The sequence below is a fragment of the Salmo trutta genome, chromosome 12 (assembly GCF_901001165.1).
Source record: "Salmo trutta chromosome 12, fSalTru1.1, whole genome shotgun sequence".
Classification (NCBI taxonomy): Eukaryota; Metazoa; Chordata; class Actinopteri; order Salmoniformes; family Salmonidae; genus Salmo; species Salmo trutta.
In genome coordinates, this window is record NC_042968.1 from 42,389,165 (window position 1) to 42,411,076 (window position 21,912).

Consider the following 21,912-nt stretch of genomic DNA (forward strand, 5'->3'; position numbering starts at 1 on the left):
GGGTATTTGTTTTATGTGGTTCGGGGTGGTGTGTTTTTGTTAAAGGGCATTTGGTTTAAGTATTCCGGGGTTTTTGGGTACTGTTTGGTGTTCTGGTATTCTATGTCTAGTCTAGTATGTTTGTTTCTATGTCTGGTTAATTGGGGTTGGGACTCTCAGTTGAAGGCAGGTGTTGTCTATCTGCCTTTGATTGAGAGTCCCATATATGAGGGTGTGTTTGTGTTTGATGTTGTGGGTGATTGTTCTGTGTTCAGCCCTAGGCTTTGCCAGACTGTTTGTGGTTGTTAGCTCGTTCTCGTTTCGTTTTGTTATTTTTTGTACGTTCATTGTTGATAGTAAATAAAAGTCAAAATGAGCATACACGTACCTGCTGCATTTTGGTCCTCCTTCACCGACGACAACCGTGACAGAATCACCCACCACTCAAGGACCAAGCAGCAGAGGAAGGAGCAGACGGCGTTCGAGTTGGACTGGCGGGAGAAGTGGACTTGGGAGGAAATTCTGGACGGGGCCGGACCTTGGCACCAGGCTGGGGATTATCAGCGCCCGCAGTGGGAAATTGAGGCAGCCAAGGCGGAGAGGCGGTGGTACGAGGCCAGAGACGCGCTGAAGGAGATGCACGAGAGGCACCCCCAAGAAAATTTTTGGGGGGGGCACACGGGTAGTTTGGCTAGGCGAAGGAAGAGCCGGAAGCCAGCTACCCGTGGTTATATGGAGGAGCGTATGGGGTGGAGAGCGCTATGTTTCGCTGAGAAGCGCACTATCTCACCCATACGCACGCACAGTCCGGTGCGAGTTATTCCAGCCCCTCGCAGGTGCCGTGCTAGAGCGGGCATCCAGCCTGGTAGGAGGATGCCTGCGCAGCGCATCTGGTCGCCGGTACGCCTCCGAGGACCAGGCTACCCAACTCCCGCTCTACGCACGGCTACCATCAGGCCCCTGCACAGCCCAGTCTGCCCTGTACGAGCACTCCGCTCGTGCAGGGCTACTAGTTCCATCGAGCCAAGGCGGGTTGTGCAGGAGGTAAGATCTAGACCGGCTGTGCGCCTCCATAGCCCTGGGTTTCCAGCTCCTGTCTCTCGTGCGGACCCGGAAGTACGTCCACCCAGTCCGACTCGTCCTGTTCCCGCTCCCCGCACTAAACTGACAGTGCGTAAACCCAGCCTCGCCAGTCAACAGTCGTCGGAGCTGCCCGCCAGTCAACAGTCGTCGGAGCTGCCCGCCAGTCAACAGTCGTCGGAGCTGCCCGCCAGTCAACAGTCGTCGGAGCTGCCCGCCAGTCAACAGTCGTCGGAGCTGCCCGCCAGTCAACAGTCGTCGGAGCTGCCCGCCAGTCAACAGTCGTCGGAGCTGCCCGCCAGTCAACAGTCGTCGGAGCTGCCCGTCAGTCAACAGTCGTCGGAGCTGCCCGCCAGTCAACAGTCGCCGGAGTGGTCAGACTGCGCTGAACTGCCGGAGTGGCCAGACTGCGCTGAACTGCCGGAGTGGCCAGACTGCGCTGAACTGCCGGAGTGGCCAGACTGCGCTGAACTGCCGGAGTGGCCAGACTGCGCTGAACTGCCGGAGTGGCCAGACTGCGCTGAACTGCCGGAGTGGCCAGACTGCCCTGAACTGCCGGAGTGGCCAGACTGCCCTATTTTTTGTTAAGGTGCTTCTGGGGTAGCACCTTTAAGGGGGGGGTACTGTCACGTCCTGGCCAGTATAGGGTTAATTAGTATTGTAGTTTGGTCAGGACGTGACAGAGGGTATTTGTTTTATGTGGTTCGGGGTGGTTTGTTTTTGTTAAAGGGCATTTGGTTTAAGTATTCCGGGGTTTTTGGGTACTGTTTGGTGTTCTGGTATTCTATGTCTAGTCTAGTATGTCTGTTTCTATGTCTGGTTAATTGGGGTTGGGACTCTCAGTTGAAGGCAGGTGTTGTCTATCTGCCTTTGATTGAGAGTCCCATATATGAGGGTGTGTTTGTGTTTGATGTTGTGGGTGATTGTTCTGTGTTCAGCCCTAGGCTTTGCCAGACTGTTTTGTTGTTCGTTCGTTTTCGTGTTTTTTTTGTTTTTGGAGTGTTCTTTTGATAATTAAATAAAAGTCAAAATGAGCATACACGTACCTGCTGCGTATTGGTCTACCTTTTCCGACGATGATTTCGTTATATCGTCTGAAGACGAAGACAACCGTGACAATTAGATGTAATGTATTCATGGCCATCTCCCCAGCCCATTAGATGTAATGTATCCATGGCCATCTCCCCAGCCCATTAGATGTAATGTATCCATGGCCATCTCCCCAGCCCATTAGATGTAATGTATCCATGGCCATCTCCCCAGCTCATTAGATGTAATGTATCCATGGCCATCTCCCCAGCCCATTAGATGTAATGTATCCATGGCCATCTCCCCAGCCCATTAGATGTAATGTATCCATGGCCATCTCCCCAGCCCATTAGATGTAATGTATCCATGGCCATCTCCCCAGCCCATTAGATGTAATGTATCCATGGCCATCTCCCCAGCTCATTAGATGTAATGTATCCATGGCCATCTCCCCAGCCCATTAGATGTAATGTATCCATGGCCATCTCCCCAGCCCATTAGATGTAATGTATCCATGGCCATCTCCCCAGTCCATTAGATGTAATGTATCCACGGCCATCTCCCCAGCCCATTAGATGTAATGTATTCACGGCCATCTCCCCAGTCCATTAGATGTAATGTATTCATGGCCATGTCCCCAGTCCATTAGATGTAATGTATTCATGGCCATGTCCCCAGCCCATTAGATGTAATGTATCCATGGCCATCTCCCCAGCCCATTAGATGTAATGTATCCATGGCCATGTCCCCAGTCCATTAGATGTAATGTATCCATGGCCATCTCCCCAGTCCATTAGATGTAATGTATTCACGGCCATCTCCCCAGTCCATTAGATGTAATGTATTCATGGCCATGTCCCCAGTCCATTAGATGTAATGTATTCATGGCCATGTCCCCAGCCCATTAGATGTAATGTATCCATGGCCATCTCCCCAGCCCATTAGATGTAATGTATCCATGGCCATGTCCCCAGTCCATTAGATGTAATGTATCCATGGCCATCTCCCCAGTCCATTAGATGTAATGTATTCATGGCCATCTCCCCAGCCCATTAGATGTAATGTATCCATGGCCATCTCCCCAGCCCATTAGATGTAATGTATCCATGGCCATCTCCCCAGCCCATTAGATGTATACACTGTCTGGATGACCCTGCAGGGCACTTCATGCAAAAGATTGTCCATTTCCAGCTTTGGCAGGGTAAAAAGTCTTCGGTACAGTATTGTCCTGTCATCTGAACCTCGGTCCAATGTGACATTGATACTAGTTCACTGGCCAGGCCTTGTGAAATGTCAGTACAGTGGCTCTATGTCACTTTAAGTAGCTCTATTAGCAGCAGAGTACTGTTGTAGGTTAATGGGAGTGTTACAGCTCTGGCTGGGTCTTCCTCCCAAATGGCACCCTATGCCCTATATAGTGCACTACTTTAGACCAGAGTCAGTAGGACTCTGGCACCCTATGCCCTATGTAGTGCACTACTTTTCATCATGGCTTAAGCACTATGTATGGAATAGGGTGCCATTTGGGATGCGGACTTGTTCTGTTCTGTTCTGTGATTCTCTCCTCGGGAAAGACGCCATTTCTCACTCACACAGAAAATGGCTTTTGTATAATCTCAGCTGCAACTGACAGTCAGCCAGACTGGCACACAATACATATGAACAAGAGAGGAGAGAAGAGGAGAGGAGAGGAGGAGAGGGGAGGAGAGAGGAGAGAGGAGAGAGGAGAGGAGAGGAGAGGAGAGGAGAGGAGAGGAGAGGAGAGGAGAGGAGAGGAGAGGAGAGGAGAGGAGAGGAGAGGAGGAGAGTTGTGAAATAATGTCAGGAATAAATCTGTCAGATGTTTCTAAAAGGAGATCTGGTTGAAGATGGAAGGGTTAATTCAAGATAGATGGTTTCATGGCAGCATAACTCTCTCAAGGTTTCTCCTCCGTCCCCTCCAGAGGTATCCAGTCAGCAGATATACTGTATCTATTGTTGATAAGGTTATTAGTCATGCTAGATGTATCCAGTCAGCCGGTACAGTGCATTCGGAAAGTATTCAGACCCCTTGACTTTTTCCACATTTTGTTACGTTACAGCCTTATTCTAAAATTGATTAAATAAATAAAAAATCCTCATCAATCTACACACAATACCCCATAATGCACAAAGCAAAAACAGTTTTTTTTAATTACATTTTTTGCTAATTTATTACAAATAAAAAACTGAAATATCACATTTACATAAGTATTCAGACCCTTTACTCAGTACTTTGTTGAAGCACCTTTGGCAGTGATTACAGCCTCGAGTCTCATTGGGTATGATGCTACAAGTTTGGCACACCTGTATTTGGGGAGTTTTTCCCATTCTTCTCTGCAGATCCTCTCAAGCTCTGTCAGGTTGGATGGGGAGCGTCGCTGCACAGCTATTTTCAGGTCTCTCCAGAGATTGAGTCTAGGTGTCACGAATTTCGTCGTGGTGTTGCAGGGAAGACCAAAATGCAGCGGGTATATGGATACTCATTCTTTTAATGAAAAAAATATGTAAAGCATCCACAGAAAAAAATAACAATAAACAGTACTCACGACTAACAACAGTGTGGCAGGCTCAACAAGCAGTGCTCACAAACAATTCCCCACAAACACACAGACAAACACACCCAACTAATATAGGACTCCCAATCAAAGACAACACCCCACACCTGCCTTCAGTTGGGAGTCCTCCCCAATCAACTCTACATAGAAACACCCAACCTAGACAGAACATAGAAAACACAATTCCTTCTGCCACGCCCTGACCAAAACGTATACACTTACTCCCTCTGCTGGTCAGGACGTGGCCACTCTGGCATCTCCGGGCAGTCTGGCCACTCTGGCATCTCCGGGCAGTCCGGCCATTCTGGCATCTCCGGGCAGTCCGGCCACTCTGGCATCTCCGGGCAGTCTGGCCACTCTGGCATCTCCAGGCAGTCTGGCCACTCTGGCATCTCCGGGCAGTCTGGCCACTCTGGCATCTCCGGGCAGTCTGGCCACTCTGGCATCTCCGGGCAGTCTGGCGACTCTTGACTGACGGGCAGCTCTGGCGACTCTTGACTGACGGGCAGCTCTGGCGACTCTTGACTGACGGGCAGCTCTGGCGACTCTTGACTGACGGGCAGCTCTGGCGACTCTTGACTGACGGGCAGCTCTGGCGACTCCTGACTGACGGGGCTGGACTGACGCACTAGAAGCCTTGTGCGTGGGGCTGGTACTGGACATGCCAGCCTGGAGACACGCACCTTCGGGCTAGTGCGGGGAGCTGGCCTGGGGCTCCATTCTTGCCCCGCAAAACTGCCCTTGTGCCCCCCCCAAAAAAATTATTGGGGCTGCCTCTCGAGTTTCCTAAACTCCTCCATAGCCCTGGAAACGCTCAACCTTATTTCTGTCCATGTCCATCCTTCCTCCTCGTTCCTCTGCTGCTTGGTCCAAGTTTGGATGGGAGATTCTGTCACACTTATCGTCGTCGTCAGACGATATGGCAAAATCATCGTCGGAAAAGGAGGACCAATATGCAGCAGGATTGACAATGCTCATCTTGAAGTTTATTAACTCAGAAGTGAACACAAAAAATAATAAACAACGTACTCACGATTTACTAGACAGTCCTGTTAGGCTCACACACGCTAAACAAGAAACAATCTCCCACAAATGACAAACACAAACACACCCTAATATATAGGACTCTCAATCAAAGGCAAAGAGAAAACACCTGCCTTCAATTGAGAGTCCCAACCGCAATTAACCAACCATAGAAACACACTCACTAGAATACACATAGAAATACATAAACATAGACCATAAACCAAAAACCTGGAAATACAAAATCAAACGCCCTTCTACCAAAACACCACCCCGAACCACATAAAACAAATACCCACTGCCACGTCCTGACCAAACTACAATAACAATTAACCCTTATACTGGCCAGGACGTGACACTAGGCCACTCAAGGACATTCAGAGACTTGTCCCAAAGACACTCCTGCGTTGTCTTGGCTGTGTGCTTAGGGTTGTTGTCCTGTTGGAAGGTGAACCTTCGTCCGAGTCTGAGGTCCTGAGCGCTCTGGAGCAGGCTTTCATCAAGGATCTCTCTGTACTTTCCTCCATTCATCTTTCACTCAATCCTGACTAGTCTCCCAGTCCCTGCGGCTGAAAAACATCCCCACAGCATGATGCTGCCACCACCATGCTTCACCGTAGAGATGGTGCCATGGTTTCCTCCAGATGTGAAGCTTGGCATTCAGGCCAAAGAGTTCAATCTTGGTTTCATCAGAACAGAGAATCTTGTTTCTCATGTTCTGAGAGTCCTTTAGGTGCCTTTTGGCAAAACTCCACGTGAGCTGTCATTAGGGCTGTGGCGGTCACGAAATTTCGTCAACCGGTGATTGTCAAGCAAACAACTGTCGGTCTCCCAGTAATTGACTGTTAAATAACATAAACACATGTAGCATCTCCTGGCTTCCACACAGCCTACAAGCCACTGTTGCCGATCTTTGGAACATCTACATTTTAAAAAGTCTAATAAATCCATGTAATATATCCTACACCTTCACAATAAATCCATGACTTATTTTAGACAGGTCTAAAGATACCTGATATGAAGAAAATGTAGTCTATTTCAGAAGAACAGAGTAGCATACTCTGAGTTGTCCTGATGTTAGGTCCTGATCTGGCTATGCCATATGGCTGTGGGGCTACACTAGTTCATTTAGCAGACAAGATTTGCTTAGAATTGCGTGTCATTATTTTATATTATTTTATGGTATTGTTACGAACCGGCTCAGAGTTCGCAACAAAAGGGAGACAACGTGGAGACAAGGAATATGAAAATATATATTTATTAAATAAAGTAACTAAATAATTAACCATGGTGTGTGTAACCAGTAATCAGTAGTGTGAGTGAGTGTTTTGCATGCCTGAATGTAATTATGCAAGGTGTTGAAAGGTGACAAAGCAAATAACCAAAAAGCCACAAAACTACCACAACAGAAATCAACCAAGGTGTCTGCATGGAGAGAGTCTCTCCAATCAATGTGGAAGAGGTCTATTTATCATGGGACACACCCGGGCCCAGGTGTTTACCATGTAGCTGACGACCCTTCCAACTCCGCCCACCGGCATCCTAATAAGGAAACAAGAACAAAGAGAGAGAGAATACGGCAGACAGAGTGGGAGGGTCGTCACAGTATGAAGAATACAACTGAACAAAATTTAATAAAATAGAAAGGATATTTTCTCCAAACGATTTGAGGGAGTGCGCACATGCGGCAATTCTGTGTTGAGCGGTTAACAAAGAAATAGGTCCTCCTATATGCTGAATTTACATTTTACATTTTAGTCATTTAGCAGACGCTCTTATCCAGAGCGACTTACAGTAGTGAATGCATACATTTCATACATTTATTTTTCCGTACTGGCCCCCCGTGTGAATCGAACCCACGACCCTGGCGTTGCAAACACCATGCTCTACCAACTTATCCAATTTAGAGTTATTAATGTACATTTAGTTGTTTTATAAACGTTGGGCTATATGTTTAGATTTTTAATACATTGTAAGGCTGCATGATGAGACTCTAATTATGATTTGAAAAAAGTTGCTTGAAAGGCCTGAGCTCTGCTTTGCTTTTTTTGCGCAGGCTGTACACACTTCATCAGTCTCTCATTCACAATTTCACAAGCACTTGATAATGCCTCGGAATTTCCCAGCAGGATCCCCTTTGTGTGCCCGTAATGCACCCTAAAATCCATGCCTTTTGTGGCCATTGGCCGTTGTGTCCTTCTCCCTGAGTGCTGCGTGCTCCGAAGCACCTCTCACTCACATGGCTCTCCATCACGTGATTGGGTCTTTCTCACAGGCTACAAGTGAAGACAGACACATCGGGGACGCAACTGCGCTTGTCCTTATCCAATTCCGATCTTATCAAAACATATAGGCCTATGGGCTAGGCTCGATGAGAAGTGATACAAACCTTATGAAAACATATAGGCCTATTGGCTAGGCTACATGAGGTGTGATACTAACCTTATCAAAACATATAGGCCTATGGGCTAGGCTCGATGAGAAGTGATACAAACCTTATCAAAACATATAGGCCTATTGGCTAGGCTACATGAGGTGTGATACTAACCTTATCAAAACATATAGGCCTATTGGCTAGGCTACATGAAGTGTGATACAGACCTTATTAAAACATATAGGCCTATTGGCTAGGCTACATGAGGTGTGCGACTAGGATTATAAAAAATTGAAAGAAAAAAAAGGCGTTGTTTGATATGCTGGGCATCATTCACAAGTGATCGGCTAATATTGTCACCAATCAGACTATTCTTGATTTAATCTTGTCTTTACATGTACTAAATAATATATTGATGTGACATTAGTTTTGATTTAGAATGGCCCATTATCATGCACCTGTATTGAAACGGGTAGGGGAAAAGAATACATCACATCTATAACGAATAGAGAATGGAGGATGCTTTTTCCCGTGGTTCATTTTCATGCCAGCCAGGTAGGCTATACTCCTGTTGTAAAGATAAGCAATGTGCTAAATATTAGGAAAGTTGAGAAATAAATATAGTAAGCTGATGGGATCCTCCTCCTCCCTTTAATTAATCTTTTTAGTAGAGGCCATCACTCTGTTTGAGCCTATGCAAATGTTGCGCAACATGAGCTCATGGGCTCTCATGAAGTGTTTGATTATATATTCCATGACATTTGCATTGATGTCAGAGTGATAAGAGGGACAATAGAGTGCTGAGTACCAGGCAGTTATCTGGTAGGTTACTAATGACCAGCAGCAGCATCAGAGCTTGGAGAAGCCTAATTACCGTGACTAAATGTTCACGTGGAATTTGACTGTCTTGTGGCGGTAATATGGTCACAGCAACAACCCTAGCGCTCATGTTCCTTTTACTGAGGACGGGCTTCTGTCTGGCCAGTCCATCATAAAGGACTGATTGGTGGAGTGCTGCAGAGATGGTTGTCCTTCTGGAAGATTCTCCCATCTCCACAGAGGAACCCTGGAGCCCTGTCAGAGTGACCATTTGGTTCTTGGTCACCTCCTTGACCAAGGCCCTTCTCCCCCGATTGCTCAGTTTGGCCGGGCGGCCAGCTCTAGGAAGTGTCTTGGTGGTTCCAAACTTCTTCCATTTAAGAATGATGGAGGCCACTGTGTTCTTGGGGACCTTCAATGCTGCAGAAATGTTTCGGTACCCTTCCCCAGATCTGTGCCTCGATACAAACCGGTCTCGGAGCTCTACGGACAATTCCTTCGACCTCATTGCTTGGTTTTTGCTCTGACATGCACTGTCAACTGTGGGACCTTATATAGACAGGTGTGTGACTTTCCAAATCATGTCCAATCAATTGAATTTACCACAGGTGGACTCCAATCATCATGGGATATTGTGTGTAGATTGATGAGAATGTATTTATTTATTTAATCCATTTTAGAATAAGTCTGTAAAGTAACAAAATGTGTAAAAAGTCAAGGGGTCTGAATACTTTCCTGAAAGCTCTGTATATATTGTTGATAAGGGCACAACACTTCTGAAAGAAGGTAAATACCACTGTTGACAAAATAACTCGCCTCGTAGACAGCCCAGTTAAAGTGATACATAACTCCAAAAATCAACATTTATTATTACATGTTTTCAGACCTCTAAAATGTTTTTCTATTTTTTGTTGAATGAGTCCATGATGCCCCACGGCTATCTGTTGTAAATGCAGTTGCGTAACTAACTATGTCCTCGTGTTGTGTTTTCCATTTCCAGCACGTTCCACCTACGGATTTGAGGTGATTCAGCCACTCCCATGATGAGGCTTTAGACAACGATGGAAGAGGGAGGAAGATGAAGAAGAAGAATGTGGTCCCTTTCTGTGTTCGTCGGATGACGTCATCCCTGAAGACTCCTCCCAGAGTCTCTGTGGCCCCGACCCACAGCAGAATGACCCCTGACCTCAACCTCAGTACAGCATAGTGCCTACCAAAAAACGTTAGTAGAGAAGTCTTGTCTTTCCCAAGTCTATCTTCGATCGATACGATGTTTGTACAAAATATAACATTGAAAAGGAAGTGGAACAAAGTTTGGCTTCGGCTGCAGGAAATGGACCCCGAGGGGATTTCTTTTCTCGGAAGCACAGGTCCTTTTTTTGCCAATTCATGTTCTATAGGAAGGACGTTATCGACCACAACACATTTCCATTTTCGGAAGAGAAGATCATTAATGCATGATTGTTTTCTCTTATAATCGATTGTAACTTGTTAAAAGATGGAAACACAAACAGACTCCAAATGGAGATGAACTGATGAACAACGAGGGGCTAATTTTGATACCTGTAGGGCTTAGCTACTAAACAACCTATAAGCAGTTTTCTAGAAGATGGTGGATTTTTTGCAGAATTGTTAGTTTTTCTTCTTTCTTTAAACTGACCTAACCTTTTTAAGTGTGTACATTGAATGGACACTGACTGACAACAATGTGGAAGTGGATCGAACAACAAGATATTTTCTGTCTGACGTGTACGGAAGACAAAAACAGTAAGATATATAGTATATAAAGTATTACAAGCACAGTTTTAGCACCAAGGGCAGAACAGTTGAAGAGCTATGCAATATATCTTTATGAAATGCATGAGTGTTACATAAATTGCAAATAGCTTTTTTATTTATGCTCCAGTCCAGTATAGTGTTGAGTACTGCTGGAACACAATGACAATCAGAACCTGTGATGTAGTGGTAACATTAACAAATAGGTGGGTAAACGCTGATCGCCGTTTGCGGCGATTAAAATAACGCTCCTCTATGCTTTCAACTCTCTTTAAATTTTCCTGCTAAAGGTAAAGGTAAAACTCTCGCACAATTTTCTTTTGAAAAAGGTAGGTTTTCTGTGCGTTTCCCCTCCACTACACCACCGATCATAATGTTACCTAACTGTTCTGCAGTTAGAGGAAGGGCTCTGTTCTTTGTCTCATCACCCCTTCCATTATGTTATGCTTTGTTACCTTGTCCTGCCTCTCAACTTGATATAATGGCATTAACTTCACTTAAGAAATAACGTTTTCAGTCTTTCATATGATAAGAGCGTTTGGCTAGACTTGATTAAATACATTTTCTGTTGCTTCGATGTTTAATGAACCTTCTTTTTGGAAAGTTATCATTGTTTCTCCTGGTATTTCTTCTCAAACTTGTGGGTAATAATAACATTTTACTTCCAACATTAACTTGAGCTTAAAATGAACCTTGCTAAAAGATGACGAAATGATGTGAACCCAGTGTACACTCTAATTTAGACAGGAAACCTTCCAGTCATTATCCGTATCTGCATGGCTGCATTAAGTCAATCTGCCAAAAAAACTGTTATAGCTCGCTCAAACTAAACATCCTTTTTTCAAACCAACTATACAATATTTAATCTGGGCTCGTTGTTTCCTTCAAGTTTGATTCAGAATGATTTTTTTTCAGTTAAAGCCAGTGTCCTGTCCAAAGGCCTTGTTAAAGATGCTGTTAATTCTCAGATGTTAAAGGCCGCTGTAAATGTATGTTCTGTGAGTTATCCATGCGGCCCAGTGTTATGCATGCATTAACATTATGACTAGGGAGAAAGATCTCACCATGCCACACTCCACTAAATCTCCCTGGACTGAAACCTACACTGTCTGTTAAAGGCCAGATAGGGGACATTATGTTGCACTCCGACCCTGTAGCCATGCCAACCTAGTAGAAACGGACAGTCATTTGAATGAAGACACTAGACAGTAGGTGGTTTTCAACAGTGAACCACAGTTGAATTGATTTATCCTTGGGAGGTGCGTAATAACTAGCCAAAGAGATGAGAATACATTAAGGAAGATGAAGAGTGTAAAGTCCCAAATGGTTCCCTAATCCCTATAGAGTGCACTACTTTTGACCAGAGCACTATGGGGATAGGATATGATCATTCCAACCTTTCAACTGTTTCTTCTGGTCGGTCTTCTGGTCGGTCTTCAGGTCGGTCTTCTGGTCGGTCGTGTGGTGCAGTCGGTCGTTAAGCCGGTCCGAGGCATAATAGCAACACTTAATTTCTCATCTCCAGATCCCTTTACTGTCCTCGTCTCCAGATCCCTTTACTGTCCTCATCTCCAGATCCCTTTACTGTCCTCGTCTCCAGATCCCTTTACTGTCCTCATCTCCAACTCCCTTTACTGTCCTCATCTCCAGCTCCCTTTACTGTCCTCATCTCCAGATCCCTTTACTGTCCTCGTCTCCAACTCCCTTTACTGTCCTCATCTCCAGATCCCTTTACTGTCCTCGTCTCCAGATCCCTTTACTGTCCTCATCTCCAGATCCCTTTACTGTCCTCATCTCCAGATCCCTTTACTGTCCTCATCTCCAGATCCCTTTACTGTCCTCATCTCCAGATCCCTTTACTGTCCTCGTCTCCAGATCTCTTTACTGTCCTTATCTCCAGATCCCTTTACTGTCCTCGTCTCCAGATCCCTTTACTGTCCTCATCTCCAGATCCCTTTACTGTCCTCGTCTCCAGATCCCTTTACTGTCCTCGTCTCCAGATCCTTTACTGTCCTCATCTCCAGATCCCTTTACTGTCCTCATCTCCAGATCCCTTTACTGTCCTCATCTCCAGGTCCCTTTACTGTCCTCGTCTCCAGATCCCTTTACTGTCCTCATCTCCAACTCCCTTTAATGTCCTCGTCTCCAGATCCCTTTACTGTCCTCGTCTCCAGATCCCTTTACTGTCCTCATCTCCAGATCCCTTTACTGTCCTCATCTCCAGATCCCTTTACTGTCCTCATCTCCAGGTCCCTTTACTGTCCTCGTCTCCAGATCCCTTTACTGTCCTCATCTCCAACTCCCTTTACTGTCCTCATCTCCAGATCCCTTTACTGTCCTCGTCTCCAGATCCCTTTACTGTCCTCATCTCCAACTCTCTTTACTGTCCTCATCTCCAGATCCCTTTACTGTCCTCATCTCCAGATACCTTTACTGTCCTCATCTCCAGATACCTTTACTGTCCTCGTCTCCAGATACCTTTACTGTCCTCGTCTCCAGATCCCTTTACTGTCCTCATCTCCAGATCCCTTTACTGTCCTCATCTCCAGATACCTTTACTGTCCTCGTCTCCAGATCGCTTTACTGTCCTCATCTCCAACTCCCTTTACTGTCCTCATCTCCAGATCCCTTTACTGTCCTCATCTCCAGCTCCCTTTAAATCAAATCAAATCAAATTTATTTATATAGCCCTTCGTACATCAGCTGAAATCTCAAAGTGCTGTACAGAAACCCAGCCTAAAACCCCAAACAGCAAGCAATGCATGTGAAAGAAGCACGGTGGCTGGGAAAAACTCCCTAGGAAAAACTCCTGAGAAAGGCCAAAAACCTAGGAAGAAACCTAGAGAGGAACCAGGCTATGAGGGGTGGCCAGTCCTCTTCTGGCTGTGCCGGGTGGATATTATAACAGAACATGGTCAAGATGTTAAAATGTTCGTAAATGACCAGCATGGTCAAATAATAATAATCATAGTAATTGTCGAGGGTGCAACAAGCACGTCCGGTGAACAGGTCAGGGTTCCGTAGCCGCAGGCAGAACAGTTGAAACTGGAGCAGCAGCATGGCCAGGTGGACTGGGGACAGCAAGGAGTCATCATGCCAGGTAGTCCTAGGGCTCAGGTCCTCCGAGAGAAAGAAAGAAAGAAAGAGAGAATTAGAGAGAGCATATTTACATTCACACAGGACACCGGATAAGACAAGAGAATACTCCAGATGTAACAGACTGACCCTAGCCCCCCGACACATAAACTACTGCAGCATAAATACTGGAGGCTGAGACAGGAGGGATCAGAAGACACTGTGGCCCCATCCGATGATACCCCCGGACAGGGCCAAACAGGCAGGATATAACCCCACCCACTTTGCCAAAGCACAGCCCCCACACCACTAGAGGGATATCTACAACCACCAACTTACCGTCCGAAGACAAGGCCGAGTATAGCCCACAAAGATGTCCGCCACGGCACAACCCAAGGGGGGGGCGCCAACCCAGACAGGAAGACCACGTCAGTGGTTCAACCTACTCAAGTGACGCACCCCTCCCATGGACGGCATGGAAGAACACCAGTAAGTCAGTGACTCAGCCCCTGTAAAAGGGTTAGAGGCAGAGAATCCCAGTGGGAAGAGGGGAACCGACAAGGCAGAGACAGCAAGGGCGGTTCGTTGCTCCAGCCTTTCCGTTCACCTTCACACTCCTGGGCCAGACTATACTTAATCATAGGACCTACTGAAGAGATAAGTCTTCAGTAAAGACTTAAAGGTTGAGACTGAGTCTGCGTCTCTCACATGGGTAGGCAGACCATTCCATAAAAATGGAGCTCTATAGGAGAAAGCCCTACCTCCAGCCGTTTGCTTAGAAATTCTAGGGACAATTAGGAGGCCTGCGTCTTGTGACCGTAGCGTACGTGTAGGTATGTACGGCAGGACCAAATCGGAAAGATAGGTAGGAGCAAGCCCATGTAATGCTTTGTAGGTTAGCAGTAAAACCTTGAAATCAGCCCTTGCCTTAACAGGAAGCCAGTGTAGGGAAGCTAGCACTGGAGTAATATGATCAAATTTTTTGGTTCTAGTCAGGATTCTAGCAGCCGTATTTAGCACTAACTGAAGTTTGTTTAGTGCTTTATCCGGGTAGCCGGAAAGTAGAGCATTGCAGTAGTCGAGCCTAGAAGTAACAAAAGCATGGATTAATTTTTCTGCGTCATTTTTGGACAGAAAGTTTCTGATTTTTGCAATGTTACGTAGATGGAAAAAAGCTGTCCTTGAAGCAGTCTTGATATGTTCTTCAAAAGAGAGATCAGGGTCCAGAGTAACGCCGAGGTCCTTCACAGTTTTATTTGAGACGACTGTACAACCATCCAGATTAATTGTCAGATTCAACAGAAGATCTCTTTGTTTCTTGGGACCTAGGACAAGCATCTCTGTTTTGTCCGAGTTTAAAAGTAGAAAATTTGCAGCCATCCACTTCCTTATGTCTGAAACACAGGCTTTACTGTCCTCATCTCCAGATCACTTTACTGTACTCATCTCCAGATACCTTTACTGTCCTCATCTCCAGATCCCTTTACTGTCCTCATCTCCAGCTCCCTTTACTGTCCTCATCTCCAACTTAATTTACGACGGAGAGAAAGAGAGGGAGGGGGATGGAGGGACGGTGGGAGAGAGAGAGAAATAGAGAAACTGCTATCACATCCAGGAGGGAGAGAGAGACTGCTATCACATCCAGAAGGGAGAGAGAGACTGCTATCACATCCAGGAGGGAGAGAGAGTCTGCTGTATTATATAGCTGGTTGTATTAACAGCCTGTGTTATAGAGCTGGTTGTGTTAACAGCCTGTATTATAGAGCTGGTTGTGTTAACAGCCTGTGTTATAGAGCTGGCTGTATTAACAGCCTGTGTTATAGAGTTGGTTGTATTAACAGCCTGTATTATAGAGCTGGTTGTATTAACAGCCTGTGTTATAGAGCTGGTTGTATTAACAGCCTGTGTTATAGAGCTGGTTGTGTTAACAGCCTGTATTATAGAGCTGGTTGTGTTAACAGCCTGTGTTATAGAGCTGGCTGTATTAACAGCCTGTGTTATAGAGTTGGTTGTATTAACAGCCTGTATTATAGAGCTGGTTGTATTAACAGCCTGTGTTATAGAGCTGGTTGTATTAACAGCCTGTGTTATAGAGCTGGTTGTACTGAACATCCTGTGTTATAGAGCTGGTTGTATTAACAGCCTGTATTATAGAGCTGGTTGTATTAACAGCCTGTGTTATAGAGCTGGGTGTATTAACAGCCTGTATTATAGAGCTGGTTGTATTAAGAGCCTGTGTTATAGAGCTGGTTGTATTAACAGCCTGTATTATAGAGCTGGTTGTATTAACAGCCTGTGTTATAGAGCTGGTTGTATTAACAGCCTGTGTTATAGAGCTGGGTGTATTAGCAGCCTGTGTTATAGAGCTGGTTGTATTAACAGCCTGTGTTATAGAGCTGGTTGTATTAACAGCCTGTGTTATAGAGCTGGTTGTATTAACAGCCTGTGTTGTAGAGCTGGGTGTATTAACAGCCTGTGTTATAGAGCTGGTTGTATTAACAGCCTGTGTTATAGAGCTGGGTGTTGAACAGCCTGTATTATAGAGCTGGTTGTATTAACAGCCTGTGTTATAGAGCTGGTTGTGTTAACAGCCTGTGTTATAGAGCTGATTGTATTAACAGCCTGTGTTATAGAGCTGGTTGTATTAACAGCCTGTGTTATAGAGCTGGGTGTATTAACAGCCTGTATTATAGAGCTGGTTGTATTAACAGCCTGTGTTATAGAGCTGGTTGTATTAACAGCCTGTGTTATAGAGCTGGTTGTATTGAACAGCCTGTGTTATAGAGCTGGTTGTATTAACAGCCTGTGTTATAGAGCTGGTTGTGTTAACAGCCTGTGTTATAGAGCTGGTTGTATTAACAGCCTGTATTATAGAGCTGGGTGTTGAACAGCCTGTATTATAGAGCTGGTTGTATTGAACAGCCTGTGTTATAGAGCTGGTTGTATTAACAGCCTGTGTTATAGAGCTGGTTGTATTGAACAGCCTGTGTTGTAGAGCTGGTTGTATTAATAGCCAGTGTTATAGAGCTGGTTGTATTAACAGCCTGTGTTATAGAGCTGGGTGTTGAACAGCCTGTGTTATAGAGCTGGTTGTATTAACAGCCTGTGTTATAGAGCTGGGTGTATTAACAGCCTGTGTTATAGAGCTGGTTGTATTAACAGCCTGTGTTATAGAGCTGGTTGTTTTAACAGCCTGTATTATAGAGCTGGTTGTATTAACAGCCTGTGTTATAGAGCTGGTTGTATTAACAGCCTGTGTTATAGAGCTAGTTGTATTAACAGCCTGTGTTGTAGAGCTGGTTGTATTAACAGCCTGTGTTATAGAGCTGGTTGTGGTAACAGCCTGTGTTATAGAGCTGGTTGTATTAACAGCCTGTATTATAGAGCTGGGTGTTGAACAGCCTGTATTATAGAGCTGGTTGTATTGAACAGCCTGTGTTATAGAGCTGGTTGTATTAACAGCCTGTGTTATAGAGCTGGTTGTATTAACAGCCTGTATTATAGAGCTGGTTGTATTGAACAGCCTGTATTATAGAGCTGGTTGTATTAACAGCCTGTGTTATAGAGCTGATTGTATTAACAGACTGTGTTATAGAGCTGGTTGTATTAACAGCCTGTGTTATAGAGCTGGTTGTATTAACAGACTGTGTTATAGAGCTGGTTGTATTGAACAGCCTGTGTTATAGAGCTGGGTGTATTAACAGCCTGTGTTATAGAGCTGGGTGTATTAACAGCCTGTGTTATAGAGCTGGTTGTATTAACAGCCTGTGTTATAGAGCTGGTTGTATTAACAGCCTGTGTTATAGAGCTGGTTGTATTAACATCCTGTGTTATAGAGCTGGTTGTATTAACAGCCTGTGTTATAGAGCTGGTTGTATTAACAGACTGTGTAATAGAGCTGGTTGTATTAACAGCCTGTGTTATAGAGCTGGTTGTATTGAACAGCCTGTGTTATAGAGCTGGGTGTATTAACAGCCTGTGTTATAGAGCTGGGTGTATTAACAGCCTGTGTTATAGAGCTGGTTGTATTAACAGCCTGTATTATAGAGCTGGTTGTATTAACAGCCTGTATTATAGAGCTGGTTGTATTAACAGCCTGTGTTATAGAGCTGGGTGTATTAACAGCCTGTATTATAGAGCTGGTTGTATTAACAGCCTGTGTTATAGAGCTGGTTGTATTAACAGCCTGTGTTATAGAGCTGGTTGTATTAACAGCCTGTGTTATAGAGCTGGGTGTATTAACAGCCTGTATTATAGAGCTGGGTGTATTAACAGCCTGTGTTATAGAGCTGGTTGTATTAACAGCCTGTGTTATAGAGCTGGTTGTATTAACAGCCTGTGTTATAGAGCTGGTTGTATTAACAGCCTGTGTTATAGAGCTGGTTGTATTAACAGCCTGTGTTATAGAGCTGGGTGTTGAACAGCCTGTATTATAGAGCTGGTTGTATTAACAGCCTGTGTTATAGAGCTGGTTGTGTTAACAGCCTGTGTTATAGAGCTGATTGTATTAACAGCCTGTGTTATAGAGCTGGTTGTATTAACAGCCTGTGTTATAGAGCTGGGTGTATTAACAGCCTGTATTATAGAGCTGGTTGTATTAACAGCCTGTGTTATAGAGCTGGTTGTATTAACAGCCTGTGTTATAGAGCTGGTTGTATTGAACAGCCTGTGTTATAGAGCTGGTTGTATTAACAGCCTGTGTTATAGAGCTGGTTGTGTTAACAGCCTGTGTTATAGAGCTGGTTGTATTAACAGCCTGTATTATAGAGCTGGGTGTTGAACAGCCTGTATTATAGAGCTGGTTGTATTGAACAGCCTGTGTTATAGAGCTGGTTGTATTAACAGCCTGTGTTATAGAGCTGGTTGTATTGAACAGCCTGTGTTGTAGAGCTGGTTGTATTAATAGCCAGTGTTATAGAGCTGGTTGTATTAACAGCCTGTGTTATAGAGCTGGGTGTTGAACAGCCTGTGTTATAGAGCTGGTTGTATTAACAGCCTGTGTTATAGAGCTGGGTGTATTAACAGCCTGTGTTATAGAGCTGGTTGTATTAACAGCCTGTGTTATAGAGCTGGTTGTTTTAACAGCCTGTATTATAGAGCTGGTTGTATTAACAGCCTGTGTTATAGAGCTGGTTGTATTAACAGCCTGTGTTATAGAGCTAGTTGTATTAACAGCCTGTGTTGTAGAGCTGGTTGTATTAACAGCCTGTGTTATAGAGCTGGTTGTGGTAACAGCCTGTGTTATAGAGCTGGTTGTATTAACAGCCTGTATTATAGAGCTGGGTGTTGAACAGCCTGTATTATAGAGCTGGTTGTATTGAACAGCCTGTGTTATAGAGCTGGTTGTATTAACAGCCTGTGTTATAGAGCTGGTTGTATTAACAGCCTGTATTATAGAGCTGGTTGTATTGAACAGCCTGTATTATAGAGCTGGTTGTATTAACAGCCTGTGTTATAGAGCTGATTGTATTAACAGACTGTGTTATAGAGCTGGTTGTATTAACAGCCTGTGTTATAGAGCTGGTTGTATTAACAGACTGTGTTATAGAGCTGGTTGTATTGAACAGCCTGTGTTATAGAGCTGGGTGTATTAACAGCCTGTGTTATAGAGCTGGGTGTATTAACAGCCTGTGTTATAGAGCTGGTTGTATTAACAGCCTGTGTTATAGAGCTGGTTGTATTAACAGCCTGTGTTATAGAGCTGGTTGTATTAACATCCTGTGTTATAGAGCTGGTTGTATTAACAGCCTGTGTTATAGAGCTGGTTGTATTAACAGACTGTGTTATAGAGCTGGTTGTATTAACAGCCTGTGTTATAGAGCTGGTTGTATTGAACAGCCTGTGTTATAGAGCTGGGTGTATTAACAGCCTGTGTTATAGAGCTGGGTGTATTAACAGCCTGTGTTATAGAGCTGGTTGTATTAACAGCCTGTATTATAGAGCTGGTTGTATTAACAGCCTGTATTATAGAGCTGGTTGTATTAACAGCCTGTGTTATAGAGCTGGGTGTATTAACAGCCTGTATTATAGAGCTGGTTGTATTAACAGCCTGTGTTTTAGAGCTGGTTGTATTAACAGCCTGTGTTATAGAGCTGGTTGTATTAACAGCCTGTGTTATAGAGCTGGGTGTATTAACAGCCTGTATTATAGAGCTGGTTGTATTAACAGCCTGTGTTATAGAGCTGGTTGTATTAACAGCCTGTGTTATAGAGCTGGTTGTATTAACAGCCTGTGTTATAGAGCTGGTTGTATTAACAGCCTGTGTTATAGAGCTGGTTGTATTAACAGCCTGTGTTATAGAGCTGGGTGTTGAACAGCCTGTGTTATAGAGCTGGTTGTATTAACAGCCTGTGTTATAGAGCTGGTTGTATTAACAGCCTGTATTATAGAGCTGGGTGTATTAACAGCCTGTATTATAGAGCTGGTTGTATTAACAGCCTGTATTATAGAGCTGGTTGTATTAACAGCCTGTGTTATAGAGCTGGGTGTATTAACAGCCTGTATTATAGAGCTGGTTGTATTAACAGCCTGTGTTATATAGCTGGTTGTATTAACAGCCTGTGTTATAGAGCTGGGTGTATTAACAGCCTGTGTTATAGAGCTGGTTGTATTAACAGCCTGTATTATAGAGCTGGTTGTATTAACAGCCTGTGTTATAGAGCTGGGTGTATTAACAGCCTGTATTATAGAGCTGGTTGTATTAACAGCCTGTGTTATAGAGCTGGTTGTATTAACAGCCTGTGTTATAGAGCTGGTTGTATTAACAGCCTGTGTTATAGAGCTGGGTGCTGTGAAGGGATATTGCAGAAACAGTAAAACGGCCATAAGGACATTGATTCTAATTACTGAGCCGCTCAGCCAAGTACGGTGATGTGTCCATCCACCCCTCCCTGCAGCCAAGACACACACACACACACACACACACACACACACACACACACACACACACACACACACACACACACACACACACACACACACACCTCTGCACACATGCACACACACACACACACACACACACCTCTGCACACACACACACACACACACACACACACCTCTGCACACATGCACACACACACACACACACACACACCTCTGCACACACACACACACACACACACACACACACACCTCTGCACACATGCACACACACACACACACACACACACACACACACACACACACACACACACACACACACACACCTCTGCACACATGCACACACACACACTCACACACACACACACACACACACACACACCTCTGCACACATGCACACACACACACACACACACACACACACACACACACACACACACACCTCTGCACACATGCACACACACACACTCACACACACACACACACACACACACCTCTGCACACATGCACACACACACACACACACACACACCTCTGCACACATGCACACACACACACACACACACACACCTCTGCACACACACACACACACACACACACACACCTCTGCACACATGCACACACACACACACACACACACACACACCTCTGCACACACACACACACACACACACACACACACACACCTCTGCACACACACACACTCACACACACACACACACACACACACACACACACACACACACACACACACCTCTGCACACATGCACACACACACACTCACACACACCACACACACACACACACCTCTGCACACATGCACACACACACACACACACACACACACACACTCACACACACACACACACACACACACACCTCTGCACACATGCACACACACACACTCACACACACACACACACACACACACACCTCTGCACACATGCACACACACACACACACACACACACACACACACACACACACTCACACACACACACACACACACACACACCTCTGCACACATGCTATCTCTTTCTCTCGCTCTCTATCTTTCTCTCTGTCACACACAGACACTCACAACACACACTGACACACACACCTCACTGCAGACCCAATGCAGACCCTCACTGCAGACCCTCACTGCAGACCCAATGCAGACCCTCACTGCAGACCCAATGCAGACCCTCACTGCAGACCCTCACTGCAGACCCAATGCAGACCCTCACTGCAGACCCTCACTGCAGACCCAATACAGACCCTCACTGCAGACCCAATGCAGACCCTCACTGCAGACCCAAT

General features: G+C 45.1%; 1 protein-coding gene across 1 annotated transcript in view; it reads left to right on the forward strand.

Moving 5' to 3' along the window:
• The window catches only part of LOC115203572 (calcium and integrin-binding family member 2), a 69,568-nt gene extending 58,305 nt beyond the window's left edge, over positions 1-11,263 (forward strand). The window contains exon 6 of the mRNA XM_029768353.1: positions 9,881-11,263. Within this exon, the coding sequence (XP_029624213.1) occupies positions 9,881-9,902 (22 nt within the window). The 3' untranslated portion in view covers positions 9,903-11,263. The remainder of the gene's footprint in view (positions 1-9,880) is intronic.
• Positions 11,264-21,912: the final 10,649 nt, after the last annotated feature.